This window comes from Lycorma delicatula, chromosome 4 (assembly GCF_047948215.1).
Source record: "Lycorma delicatula isolate Av1 chromosome 4, ASM4794821v1, whole genome shotgun sequence".
Lineage (NCBI taxonomy): Eukaryota > Metazoa > Arthropoda > Insecta > Hemiptera > Fulgoridae > Lycorma > Lycorma delicatula.
Genome location: NC_134458.1, coordinates 22,331,000 through 22,345,857, shown reverse-complemented (window position 1 = coordinate 22,345,857; position 14,858 = coordinate 22,331,000). Strand labels below are relative to the sequence as shown.

The 14,858-nt window shown below is 31.5% G+C and overlaps 1 protein-coding gene across 3 annotated transcripts in view; it reads left to right on the top strand.

Annotated features, from left to right (window-relative positions):
• Positions 1 to 14,429, top strand: part of LOC142323191 (transmembrane emp24 domain-containing protein 1-like) — a 69,153-nt gene extending 54,724 nt beyond the window's left edge. Inside the window, exons 5-6 of one of the 3 annotated variants that reach the window (XM_075362507.1) lie at positions 10,656 to 10,751; positions 13,911 to 14,429. In XM_075362507.1, the coding sequence (XP_075218622.1) occupies positions 10,656 to 10,733 (78 nt within the window). In that variant the 3' untranslated portion in view covers positions 10,734 to 10,751; positions 13,911 to 14,429. The other 2 variants (XM_075362506.1, XM_075362505.1) reach the window with 2 other exon arrangements.
• The last annotated feature ends 429 nt before the right edge of the window (positions 14,430 to 14,858 follow it).

Genomic DNA, 14,858 nt, shown 5'->3' with positions numbered 1-14,858 from the left:
GGGTTTATCGAAGGTAAGGGTACAAGTCATGCCTTAGCGCGCATAACAAAATGCATCTGCAATAACATTGATGTTTCCTTACCGACAATAGCAACATTCCTTGACTTGTCAAAGGCGTTTGACACGGCTATCCATTCAATACTTCTAGATAAACTTGAGTCTTGTGAAATTAGAGGTGAATCATTAAAACTATTGAATGATTACTTATCAAATAAAAGTCAAATAGTAAAGATCATGGACTGCAAAAGTGGTGAATTATCAATAACAACGGGATTCCCGCAAGGAACTATTCTGGGACCGCTACTATTTCTAGTTTATATAATTGATGTATTAAAAATCATTCCAGACAATAACATTATATCCTACGCGGATGACACGGTGGTTACTAGTACTGGTCCAAGCTGGATTCAAACCCAACAAACATGAATAACTACTTAGAAAAAATAAGTAAGTGGCTATCAACCAACAAGCTTTCTTTAAATATCAAGAAGACTGTTTGTATAACTTTTGGAGCATATTGTGACAGTGTTGCTGATGTTATTGATGTGCAAATTAAGGAACAATCTATTGACAGAGTCGAGCAAACCAAATACTTGGGAATAATAATTGATAGCAAATTAAAATGGGAACATCATGTGCAAAATCTGAAGTGCAGTCAGATATCTGCTGTTTATTTTTAAGAAAATAAGTTATTGGATGGATACCAAACAATTAATAGCCATCTACTATGCTTTATTCCATAGTATTGCTACATATGGCATCATAGCGTGGGGAGGCGCTTATGGTAATGTGATTAATCCCTTGATCCCATTACAGAAGAGAATGTTTAAAATTATTTTTAAAGACAATAATCAAAGCACAATAGTGCCTTTAAACATAACAGAATGTTTCATTATTGAATCTGTTATTCACAATTACAATAATTTAAGAATTAAATTTCTACAATCAAACAGCAAAACGAGTAATAATTCCAAGAATCAAAGACTTTATCTACAAGAAATAACAAGTACGTTGCTGTGAAATATTTCAACCAACTGCCTATTGAGCTGAAAAATATCAACTCGTCAGTAAAAGGTATTAAAACCAAAGTGATAAAGTGGATAAGGACTAAGAACATAATAAATTTATAATTCGAGTGTTATGAATATGAAAATTTTTAAATTGTTACATTTGTAATTAATTATATACACATATTTAAATGAATTGTGGGTGATAAAGTGGAAAAGGTGAATTTAATAATAAGATAAGTAACTATTGATTGTTATTTAGCTATAAGATACCAGAACTATGTACAGGTAACTCAGATTACCTCTATAGGCTGAGAGTTTGTTTCGTATATCTTTGTATACTTAAACTTAACTCGATGTATTTGCTGGTTAAATAAATAAATAAATAAAATATCTAAATAAATATGTTCAGTAGTGCCCCATATATAGAAATATTTGAGCAAAGTTTTAAGAAAATGGGTTTGTTCAGTCCTAAGATATGAGTCCCAAAGCAGTGTGACACACGTACATACATTGTATATGTTTTTTTTTTGTTCTAGATGAACTAGTTGGTCCCTGAAACATAAAAATTTGCAAAAAAAACCTGATACCCATTTTTGACATGATCAGCATAGCATACTTTTCCCTTTAATATAGATATTCTAGCTACATTCGCAGTGAAAGTAACTCTGTGGCCACCTCTACTGTTAAACAATCATTATCAGCAGACACTGAGGATAATGTGTCTATATGCAAAGAAGTAAATTAATTAAAAAGAAAAAACAATAAAAAATATTAATTAACAAATAAATAGAATTTTTTAAACACTACGATTATTTTTAATAATATTTTTAAAATTAAAGCAAAAGATGCAAATAACAGTTGCCATTTTTGGCAATCTGAAGTGAAAGCACAAATTTGGCTTAGAAGTCAAGTGACACTAAAATAAGTTAAAAAATTACTAAAATAAGAATTTACAATTTCTAGAATTAAGCTTAAAATATAATTTAAATGTAATTCAATGGCATTAGAATGTTATAATTATTACACGTTTTTAAATTATTATTATATTACATTAATTCAATGTTATGTATAATGTTTATTTTTTTAAAAGAAGTCCTCAATGATAAATAACAAAGGTTACAAAGAAGCAGCTTTTAATTTTTTTTAGTTAACTGTCTAGGGTTAGTAACAAAGAAATTTATAGAGTGTTGAATTTACCAGTTCCCTGCTGCTTCCTAATGTGGGATTGTTTCCATATAATGGTGTTCGTTTGTTCATAAGTGGCGTTTAAGTATATTAAAGATGTTTTATTTTTGTATCTCAGTGAGTTTTTAATAAAATAATTGTAACGGGCTGCACGTTATAGCAGAATAATGAACTGTATAAATAAATAAAATAATTACACACTGATTGATAACTAAATATACTATATTTATAAGAATAATAATATTAAACTCTGTTACTATGATGCAGAGGCCGTACTGGCGTGCATGATTACTCTATCACTGTCCAACTCCGACTGATTAGTATAACAGAATGTTCTTAATACTAAAGCTGCCCATAGGCAGGGCTGAGTGTCCGATTTTAAACCAAACATACTCCCCGCACATTGATCTTTGATCAATATTAATTACATTGTCTCAGTTTATTGGCAATAGCACAAGTTTAGTAATAGGTCTCTTGAAAAACGTACTGTATACCTTCAACTGAACTACGCGTACTAGACCATCTTTACCTGGGAAAACACTGTCTATTAGAGCCATTTTCCAAAATTGAGGTGGTAAGTTGTCTTCTTTCACTAGCACTACTAGACCTGGTCGAAGATTTTCGGAGGGTGACTTCCACTTGCTACGCTGCTGCAAACCATGGAGATAATCGTGAGACCATCGTGACCAAAGACTGTCGTATCTTCTGGAGCTGCTGCCATCTGGAAAGCTTGTTACATTTTATATCTAACAAATTGGGTTCGGGTAGTGCTATTAAAGGATTACCAATAAGAAAATGTCCAGGTGTCAAGTAAGATGGATCGCTAGGGTCATCTGATAAAGTAGAAATAGGTCTAGAATTGAGGATAGCTTCTATATCGGATAAAAGGGTAGAAAATTCTTCGAAAGTTAGATAAGTTTTACCTATGACTCTTTTGAGATGATGTTTCATTGACTTCACAGCTGCTTCCCACAGGCCCCCAAAATGAGGTGAATTAGCTGGTATGAAGTGCCATTTGAGCTGTGACTTGGCAGCGTAATTTTCAATGTCTGTATTAAATTCTTTATCGTGAAAGAGTTTCCTCAATGAATTTAACTCGTTGGCTCCAACAAAATTGGTGCCGTTGTCACTATACAAGTTGGCGACGTGACCTCTTCTGGCAGTGAAACGTCTTAAGGCTGCGAGGAAGGCTTGTGATGTAAGATTACTGACTAGCTCTGTGTGAATAGCATAAGTTGCAAGACACACAAATATTGCAACATAACATTTGGTTGTTATTTTACTTCTCGGATTCCCATACTTAATTTGAAATGGTCCCGCATAGTCTACTCCTGAGTTAAGAAAAGGACGACTAATCTCTACTTTGTGTTTGGGCAGCTGACCCATTAATTGATTAGCCGAGGATGCCTTAAATCGAAAACATGTTACACAGTTATGAATAACACGTCTAATTACCTTTTGAGCTTGTGGTATCCAATATTTGAGTCTTAGTGAAGCTAACAATAATTGAGGTGCAGCGTGCAATAACCTCAAATGTTCAGCCTTGATGATCAACATCGTAAGATGGTGTTTTGGTGACAAAATAATCTGATGTTTAATATGATACGCAATATCAGCATTATTCAACCGTCCTTCAACTCGAATTATGTTACGATCATCGAGAAAAGGATGAAAATTAAGAAGCTCACTTTTTTTAGGAACGGTAGAAGTTGATCGAAGATCATTAATTTCTTGACAATATACTTCTTGCTGAACCATCCAGATGCATGTTTGTAATGAATCTTGAATGTCTGCAGTATTAAGATTTCCTTTTTTCTTCTTTTTATTACGACAATTATAAATAAATCTCTTGCATATGGCAACTACTCGTGTTAATCTAGAGATACTTGAAAACTTACAAACTAAATCGTCATTTGGTGGAAAAACACATGTCAAACTAGTTTCTGTTTGTCGTACTTCTGGAATATCTTGAACATCATAACTGTCTGAATTAGGCCAAGAACTGGAGGGTAAATACAACCAGATTGGTCCACACCACCAGGTGCCTTTATTTAAACTCTCTGGATTGGAACCTCTGGAAATGAGATCAGTAAGATTGTCTGACGAAGCGACATGTTTCCAGGCATTGATGTCTGTTAGATCTTGAATCTGCGAAACTCGATTCGCAACGAACGTTTTCCACTTTGATGCAGGAGCTGAGATCCATGCCAAGCAGATTTTGGAGTCCGTCTAAAGATGAACCCTTTCAATCAACAAATTCAGGATTGGTAATGTTTTTTGTAACAATTTTGACAACAGTAAAGCGCCACACAACTCTAACCGTGGTATTCTGACGGTTTTCACTGGTGTGACACGAGATTTCGAGCAAAGTAGTTGAACTGAAATCTCTCCCTCAGAATTGACAGAACGCAAATACAGACAAGCACCAAATGCATGTTGTGATGCATCGCAGAAACTGTGAACTTCAATATTTGTAGGATTATTGATAATAACTCTTCTATTTTTTTAATATCATCAATTAAAGAAAGTTGTGACACCAAAACATGCCATTTCTGGAGCAATGATGATGGTAAGTTATCATCCCAACCAATACCACTAAGCCACAATCGTTGCAAAAATATTTTGTAAGAGATTACAATAGGACTGATTAAACCAATTGGATCATAAATGGAAGCTACTGTAGACGCTACTTCTCTTTTTGTTACTACGTCTTTAAATGGTGGAATTTTGGAAGAAATAGAAAACACATCTGGTTGAGGAAACCACTTAAAGCCTAAAGTTTGAATTCTATCTTTTTTCTCAAGCTGAATTGATGTTTTTGTATTTACAAGTTCTTGAGGTAATGAATTTAAAAGTGATTTATGATTAGAACTCCATTTTCTCAGTTGAAATCCACCAGACCTTAACTCTATTAACTCTGATTGGATTGCCAGAGCTCTGTTGATGTCATTAGCTCCAGAAACTAAATCATCCACGTAGAAATCACGACTTAAAATTCTGGCTGCAGCTGGGTACATGTGTTTTTCTTCTCCTGCTAGATGTTGTAGGGATCTTGTAGCCAAGAATGGAGTTGAGGCAGTGCCATAAGTAACCTTTTGAAGCTCATAGCATTGAATTTGATCAGTTGGTGAATCCGAATCCTGCCAAAGAATGCGTTTTAAGCTGCAATCTTCTGGATGAATTTTAATTTGGCAGTACATTTTCTCAATGTCTGCTGTAAACGCAACGGCATGGGTTCTAAATATTACCATAATCAAAAATAAGTCTTGCTGTACAGTAGGACCAACCATTAGGATGTAATTAAGAGAAGTTCCCGTGGATGTTTTAGCTGAACCATCAAAAACTACCCGAAGTTTAGTTGTGGTACTATTTTACTTAAAAACACCATAATGAGGAAGGTAGAACTGTTGTTTACAATCATTACCTTGAAGAGGCACTGGCTTCATGTGACCGAGTTCCTTATATTCTTGAAGAAATTTTGAGTATTCCAGACGAAGTGAATTCCTTTGAAGCTTTTTCTCTAACGCTTGAAATTGCAAACTTGCTTGATCGAATGAGTCTCCGAAAGGTAAATGATCTGGCTTTAGAGGAAGTCTGACGATAAGACGACCTGAAGAATCTTGGGTTGTTGTGTTCCGATAATACTGTTCACACTCGTCTTGTTCCTTAGCCTTGGGTAGAACAACCAACTCTTCTAATTCCCAAAATTGTTTGAGCTGTGTTGAAGTTGATCATTTGTTAATGTTAAACATGTGGTTTGAGGACTTGAAAAGGTATTTTCTGATTGATATTTTCCATTTTCCTGATAGAATCCATCCTAATTCAGTTTCAAAGATAACTGGAAACCCACCTGGTCTTACCCTTTTATCACATTTCATAATTTTGAAATATAGCTCAGCGCCTATTAACATGTCAGTATTTCCTGGTTTATAAAATTCTGGATCAGATAATTTCAAATTCGAAGGCAGATTTCATGATTTGTAGTTGATAACATTGCATGGCATATTGCTAGTTATTTGTGGTAACATTAAACAAGAAATATTTGCACTAAAAGCGTTATAAGTAGACAATAATTGTACGTCTACACTATAATTTATTTTAGTAGGAGTATTATTTATACCCATACTACAATACCCATTTCTTAAACCTAAACGTTTAACACAGTTTTCAGTAATGAAGTTTGATTGGCTATCTGAATCTAATAGCAATCTACATGGTTGTAATCTTCCTTGACTATCTTGGACCTTAACAATCACTGTAGTTAGAAGAATATTCGATTGCACTTTTGATTTAAGGGAACAATATGTGTTAGAAGAGCTATAATGTGAAGCTGGACGTCTTACGAAAAATTAGAAATTTTCTGGTTTGAATCTGAATCATTATTGCTATTAGATTTAAACGTATTATTTTGTGAACTTATATGTAATGAGGTGTGATGTTTGCCCTTGCAAATTCGACAGCCTCTAGAGGAACAATTCCTTACTAAATGACCTAATCTAAGACAATTGTAACATAACTTCTTATCCTTAACAAACTTAGATTTATCAGAAACATTTAAATTACTAAACTTCAAACACTTGTATAAAGTGTGAGGTTGATTGCAACATTCACATACTTTGGACTCAGTAGCAACATACGAGTTAGAATGTCGAACAGGTTTATATTTTTGCCGTTCATACACTGTTTTTTTTTTATTACTGCTTGAAGAGGCTAAAGCCTCGAAGGCTTGACATTTATTTTCCAAAAATTCAAAAAGATCTTTGAGAGAAGGAAAATCTTGTGTAGAATTTTTTAATTCCCATTCTCGTTTGGTTTTTGCATCTAATCTATCTATTTACAGTTGACTTAAAATTACTTCATGAATTGGTGTTTGAATATTTAGAACATTGAGAGCATTAAAATTACTAATCGCCGTATTGATGAACTGACGCAATTCGTTGGCGTCTTCCTTACTAACTTAATATTAATTATTTCTCTAACATGAGCCAATGCAATCAATCTCTTGTTTTCGTATCGGTCTTGTAACAATTTCCAAGCAACCGGGTAATTAGCATCAGTAACAGCTAAGTTTTTTATTAATTGAGCTGCTTCATGTGTCAGTGTAGAATTCAGTTAGTAGAATTTCTGAATTGGACTAACGTCTTTATTGTCATGAACCAATACCTTGAATGCATCTGCATAAGGCATCCAATTTTCGTACGTACTGTTAAAACGCGGTAAATTGATAGTGGTGGGTTTCTGAAACTGATGTTTCCCTTAAATATTCTTGCATTTGCGCCCTAATTTCATAATAATTGTCTTCAAAGTCTAACCTATCTTCTAAATGCGTATCGTAATCTTTCTTGTCCTGTACTTCTAGCAAACTGTGTTTTATTAAAATTATTTAAAATATTTGCCATTGCATCATATCTAACTTTAATATTACTTTTTCGTGTCTCATTATTACATTTATCGAGAAATGTTTTTATGCGTGTTAATTGAGCCTTACATACTCCTAGTTGTTTTTTCAAAGTTGTAATTTCTACTTCAAGAGACATGATGATAATTCTTATAGATATAACTATCAACGTAAATTAAAGATTTCTAGGAAAATAAGAAATTAATAATTATTAAAAATATAGATGATATGGATGGAATTAATCAGTAACAAATAATAATGTGAATGATAAAGGAATCAAATGAAGGAATGTAAATGTAAGTCTATCATAGATAGGAACGTAAATAAGGAGCTGATAATTCCCAATTTGTTATTACTTATCTGAAACAATTAAGGTAAGCGACGGGCAGCAGCTAGCCTGATTTGAAGGTCATGATGAAATGGCTGTTTACTTAGCACCGAGGTCGATGTCTGCATTCCAAGTCGAATTAGACGGGCGCCGCGACGACTGTCCCTCGTGATAGTAATTACTGTATTACACATGGATATTAACCACACTTCTGATCGATATTATTACGCACCAGTCTGGAATTAAGAAGATAAACGCAAACTATGTTCTGCACACACAATAAAAGATATCCGGCCAATAAAAAATATCTGGCCCGGAGACCAATGTAATGGGCTGTACGTTATAGCAGAATAATGAACTGTATAAATAAATAAAATAATTACACACTGATTGATAACTAAATATACTATATTTATAAGAATAATAATATTAAACTCTGTTACTATGATGCAGAGGCCGTACTGGCGTGCATAATTACTCTATCACTGTCCAACTCCGACTGATTAGTATAACAGAATGTTCTTAATACTAAAGCTGCCCATAGGCAGCGCTGAGTGTCTGATTTTAAACCAAACAATAATGCAGAAAAATAGGTTTTAATTTTGAACAGCATGATCTACTACAATTCTTTTTACAAAATTATGATGCTTAGGATTATTCTGCAACCAGCTAAATTATGAACTTATTAATTTCATAAAAATAAAAGTTTATTTTAATTTTCCAGTCCGTCTGAATTCACTAGAATTAAAAAAAATTAAAGAACAAATTAAAAATGTTATTATTTGTTATTAATTGCTAAAATTGTCTTGTGAGTTTAGCAACCCACCTAAGTGACTGTACAGTAATTCAGATTAAAATCTCATAGGATCATTTTATAATAATGTAAAAAATTTTGTTTTACGTTGCTGTCATACTGTTCTGCTGACTGGTTTGGATAACTGACCGCAGATGTGATTACAAATAACAGATTTCACTTGAAAATGTATCTTACCAAAGAAATGTAGGAGTAATGGCCTAAATTTTGTTTGTTGTGTGTGTGTGTGTGTATGTGTCTGTGTGTGTGTTTGAAATAATATATCCCTAAAATAAATTAACCCTCAATGTAAACTATTTATAATAAATATTATTCTAGCATATTTTTATAAAAATGGTTCAGTATTATATTGTTTTTATATTATATTTATTTAAATACATATTATTCTTATCCTTGTGTTTTACAATATTTTAATTCCTTTCATTTTTGTGTTGGGTTCAATTCAACGGCCTTTTCTACTGTAGCAGTTGTATATTAGAAATATTTCAGTATGAGTTGTGGTAATAAATTTAAGATATCATCCCTTACCAACAAAATCATTGTCCAATTTAGAATAAAGATGTGAAGTTCCTTTTAGTACGAGTATTTTATTTAATTTGTGAAACTGTTGTGATCATTTGATTGTTGAAATTTAAAGTAAAGAAATTATAGATTATCTAAAAAAATTAAACTTTTATATGACAGATATTAAAACATTGCTGTAGTTTTTGTGAGTATCAGGGAAGTCTAGTTTGAGTGTTTTTCATAATACTGAAGTGTACTTAATAAGTATTTTCATAGCTGTTTAACAGAAAAATGCATAAAGGTGGGTAAAACCTTTTATGATTATTTAGTTATATCAAAAGTAGTCTGTATTTAGCTCATTTTTATGTTATATCCATTTATTTTAGGCATTTTATGGTTTCATGACAGTTAATTGTGATGCAAGCTCAAGGTCTCTATTATTTAAGGTTTCCAGTATCTACCTGATTTGTTTGGTTAACAGTTTCTCAAGAGAGATGATCTTATGTAGTGAAGAAAGGCTGAAGCAGAAAATCAACAATGAAATTCATAAGGATAGATGTTTTCATTATTAATAACATAGTTCAATTTTTAATTTTTCAAAGTCCCTTCTGCACCAAAATTGTCTGAAAACATCTTGAGTATAAGAAATTTATGCCAAATAGGTTCCTGAACAAGTCTTACTCAGCCATTTAGCTTATTGTACAGTCATTGGACAAGAAAAAGGGTCCCAAGTCAGTCCAGAGACATATCTCTTTAACTGAATAATGCAGATTGGATGCTGATGGCCTAAGTCATGCGTTTAATAAACCTGTTTCCATAGATCACCAAAGTTTAATGTTGATTACAATTACAGTGCATGCTGTTGGAATTTATTAGTCACTAATGACCAATTAGTGTCTGATCTACTTTAAAAAAAGAAAAGTCTTTTAGCACTGGATTTACAGGGTTTGGCAACAAGGTGTGGTGGTTTTGAAAAGACTGTTGAACACTTATTTTTGAATTTATTATTATTACACATTAATGTTACATTGTCATTTGAGGTTACATATTGAAACATAAGAAAAAATACTCGACTGCGAGAAATCACATTGGTTAGGTGGCATCCATTTTTGTCGAGGCATTCTTGTAGATGACTGGTGAAATTGTCTGTACTCCTTCTAAGCATGGCACGTGGAACCATTTAAATTTCTCGCATTATAGTATCGGAAAGGGCTTTGAATTTACACAGTTTGTTTATGTAAACTTGAGCTTTTAGCTAGCCCCATAAAACAATAGTCACAAGGTGAAAAGTCTGGTGACTAAGGAGGCCCCTCGACATCACCAAGCAATGAAATCAGACATCCAGGAAAATGTTGTCTCCCAAAAGTCACAGTGAAATTATTTTTATTTAATTTGCTGTTGTAATATTTGTTACAGGTAGCTATGATTCGTGGACTTCTTGATTCACAATCTAAGTTCCATCAAATATGGAAGTACATGTGTATACCTCGATAGGGATAAGCTATCGTAAAAGTAATTATCAAAGAAATTTTCAAACCAGATAATCTTTTTAAATATATATTTCTCTAATAATTTTATTTTTAAGCAAAATAATGTAATTTATATTCATGTTGTAATATATTAATAATGATTAAGTGTTGTTTGTTTTTAAGGTCTTCCTGTAGTTTCCACATTAGACATCACAAAATTTCACTTTTTTTACTAATTTTCAAGCAGACTCACTCATTTAGTTTTATTGTGTATTAAAACAAAAGAGATAGTTTGCATCTAATTTAACAATAAACTAAACTTAATGATATTTCTCACATCTTACTGTTTAGCTCCAGTGCAATCAAAAAGGACAGATGTATCTGGACAAAATATTTTTTTTTCAATTTTAGACTTTATTTCTCAGTTTTTATTTAACTTCTTCAAATTTAAAAAAATTTTAAACTAAACTGTGGTGAGGTTTTTAATCCTTGAAGAATTTAAGCCTCAGACCAAATCATGTTCTGTAACAGAAAGCTGTAAATCTACAAAACTTTTTAAGACACTAACTAAGCAAAACTAAGAAATACTTAAACGAGTCCTGTCATCATATTTTTACATATGTGGCATAGAATATAAAAAAATTCTAATGTCAGTGGAACATTATCTGTGACTGTTTTTGGTAGACTGTGTAATAAACTTTTAGGTGATACATGGAATGAAATAAATAACTTCTGCTATGATAAAACATTTTCTTTCTACATTAGTTTACTGATAAAAATCTGAAAAAACAATAGTTGTACAATTATTGCTATACATTTTAAATGCTTAGCTAATGGATTATACTGAATTCCTAGTTGCATAAATAATAAGTGAACAAAATATTTATTGGTTAGACTATAGTTTATTTAAATTTGAAAACATGTTATTATAATATTTTAGAGTCTGGGCACTGTATAAATTCTTACTAGTAAATATTTGATAACATTATTTAAAATGTTAGGTAGTTAACTTTTAGGAACCTAATGAAGACAAGACATGTTACTCGTATGATGAATCATTCAAGGCTAAAGAAATAAAATGCAATATGTTCATTAATAATCATATAAAGAATATTAAGAAATTATAGGTTCACAGGAATCTTTACAAAATAAAGAAGAAATCATTATTTGATTTCATGTCTGAACAATAGTGTATACAAGTAATACTTTAAGTAACAGTTTTTTTTTTGTCTTTGTGATCCACCGATTTTTTAAAGCTTATTATAGTTTAAAAAATGGCAATCCATATTTTTAACCTGCAACATGGTTTGAAACTTGTTTTATTACTGTATCATATTGGGGATCGGAGCTATAATTTTATTTATGTTTATTTAAATACAGTTGTGTTGATGCACAACTAGTGTGCTATGGTGTATTGCTATTATTTACCTGGATTATTTTGACTACATGCTTAGAAGGCAATAAAGACTAAATTGAACTTATTGCTCCAAGGTTTGATGGAATGAAACCCAGATGTGTACAAAGGAAGTGAATGTTTACAACATTATAGTACATTCTTCTAAGTTCATTCGCAGTATACTGATAATTTTGTTTTTATTGTCTTAGGTAAGTTTTGCATCTGTCTTCAATTGCTTTCCAAGTAGCAAGTTCTATATCTCTAAGCATGGGTTGAACATATAATGTCTGCTACTTTGTACATTTGTGGGCCAATAAATATCCCTTAGATTTTCTAATCCTTATATTTTGAAATTTTTGCCTTATGTACAGAAAACCATGGCAGCTGTCCTTCTTTGTTGCATTTATAAATTTTAATAATCCTATTTCAATTAATGGAGAGGCAGAAATATACATTTACGTTCAACTAGGGTTTATGAGCAATTTCTTTTTGCTTGGCTTTTCCATTCATCAATAAAATAACAGTATCTAGTGTATGCTGACTGCATCTCCAACAAAGGACCTGTTAATTTTAAATCTCCACTTACTTTTCTCATATAATTCATTTTTTCAGTAACTGCTTTCATAACATTTGGCTTTTTCATATTAATACAATAACTAGATTCACAGAGAGATATTTTTTATTTTTAAACAGAAAGACTTAAACTGTTCTTTGACAAATTTGTAAAAAAAATACTTCTCTTCAGGTTTATGAGCTTATCCTAATTGAATTAAAGAGTTCATTTGTGAAGTATTGAAGAACTTTCTAGTGGTTATGAATAACATTTTAAGCACAGAAAGGTAATGCAAGAAGTTTACTACTCATTGGAAATATGTATCTAATTTTCTAATTAAAAAATGCAGTATTATATTAAGTTTGTGTCAGTGATACAGGTAAGATTTCAAAATCATTTGAAATTTATAAATGTAATAATTACTTTTAATGGGATTACAGGAATGATAGAAATAATTGTGGGCCAGTTTCACTTGTATCAACTTTCTCTAAAGTGCTGGAAAAGATAATTATTAAACAAACAATAAATCATTTGGATAATAATAGCGTTCTTGTGGGTAACCAGCATAGCTTTAAAATGCAAAATTTAATAAAACTACAATAATGCAATCGGTGGAAACAATCATAGACGCTTTTGAGGGTCAGCAGCTGTTAACTGGTTGTTTTCTTTGCTTGTAAAGTTTAAACATAGGTCTATTTTATGGAAACTTCTTTCAATTGAAATCAGAGTGCAGGTTTTAACTTTAATAATTTTCTTTTTGTCCAATAGACAGCAGTATGTTACAATTCAACAAGAGATCAATATACAGAAATTGAAGGGGCATTGCAGCTTGGGGACATCAAACATGGTGTACCTCAGATCAGTTTTGGGGCTGCTATTGTTTTTAATATATGATTAGGATTTAGGTAAGAAATCCCCAATTGATAAAAATATAATTAGCTAGATGTTACAGCTGTGCTTATTTTTGAATATTTAAAAAATCATGAAAATAGATTTCTTTTAAATGCTAGCAAAAGTTTCACCACAAGAAAAATAAAAATGAACTTATATGTTGTATCTATTGGTAATAAAACAACAATACTCTTAACAGAAAGTACTAACGTTCTTGCATTTAAAGATGGTAGAAAACTTGCACGGAATGACCATCTTACTGAACAGGCTATCGTGAAGTATATTTATTATTAAGAAAATTTGCAATTTAAATTCTCCAGAAATACTAATACTTACTGCATATTTTGCTGTTCTTTTTATAGCCATGTATTATATTATGCATTTTTGTGATACTGTGCCACTAAACTGGAAAAATTGTCTTTAATGAAAAAAGAAAATGTTATGTTATATCCTTGACTTGGGCAGCTGGAAGTAGATGTCTACAGAGCTTTTTAACATTTCTGAGTTTGTTTATTAATGAACCAGTGACAGGGATTAAAAAGTGCCAAAATTAGTATTAAAGGGAAAATGCAGTAGTTATCAGACTGCCAAATTATATAAGCTGGTTGTGTATGAAAAGATGCCAACTTACTTGGGTACAAACTTGATTTTCATTGGGAGATTTGCATTCACATTTTTATATATAAGTTTAAAAGAACTGAGATTGTAACTGGTTAGAAAAGTTGAGGGATTCATAAATTGCTGACTGTTAACTGTTTTTATTATGTAATTTCTTATTTAATCTTATTACATTAAATATTTTAAATAATTTGACTTTAACGTATACTCTAAATTAGAGCTTGTGTAGATGAATTAAAAATAATAAATAATGAAATGTTGAATGTTTTTAATATTTTTTTGAATTAAATTTAACCTTGTAATCTTGATTTTTTTTATAGATTAAATCCCTAAGCAAATAATTTACCTCACCTTATAATGTATAAGTTGTGAATCAATGGGTTGCACTTCAAAGAATGCATCATCTTAAATATCCCGACTTCATCACATCTTCAAATGAAAAGTTTTCGGGAACCTTAGGAATTAGCATGGCTTTAACTGTGAGACACAATTTGATTACTGATAGCAATGAGAGATACAAAATTGTATGCGTAGATTTTATAGAAATTCCAGATACATTTGTTAGACAAAAATAGCAGTCAGTAATGTATTCATTTAGTTCATGCCAAACCATAAGAATGTCTAATGGTGACTCATTTTGTTTGCCTTTAATCTACCATTTAGAATAAATTAAAATTATTGCATATTACATG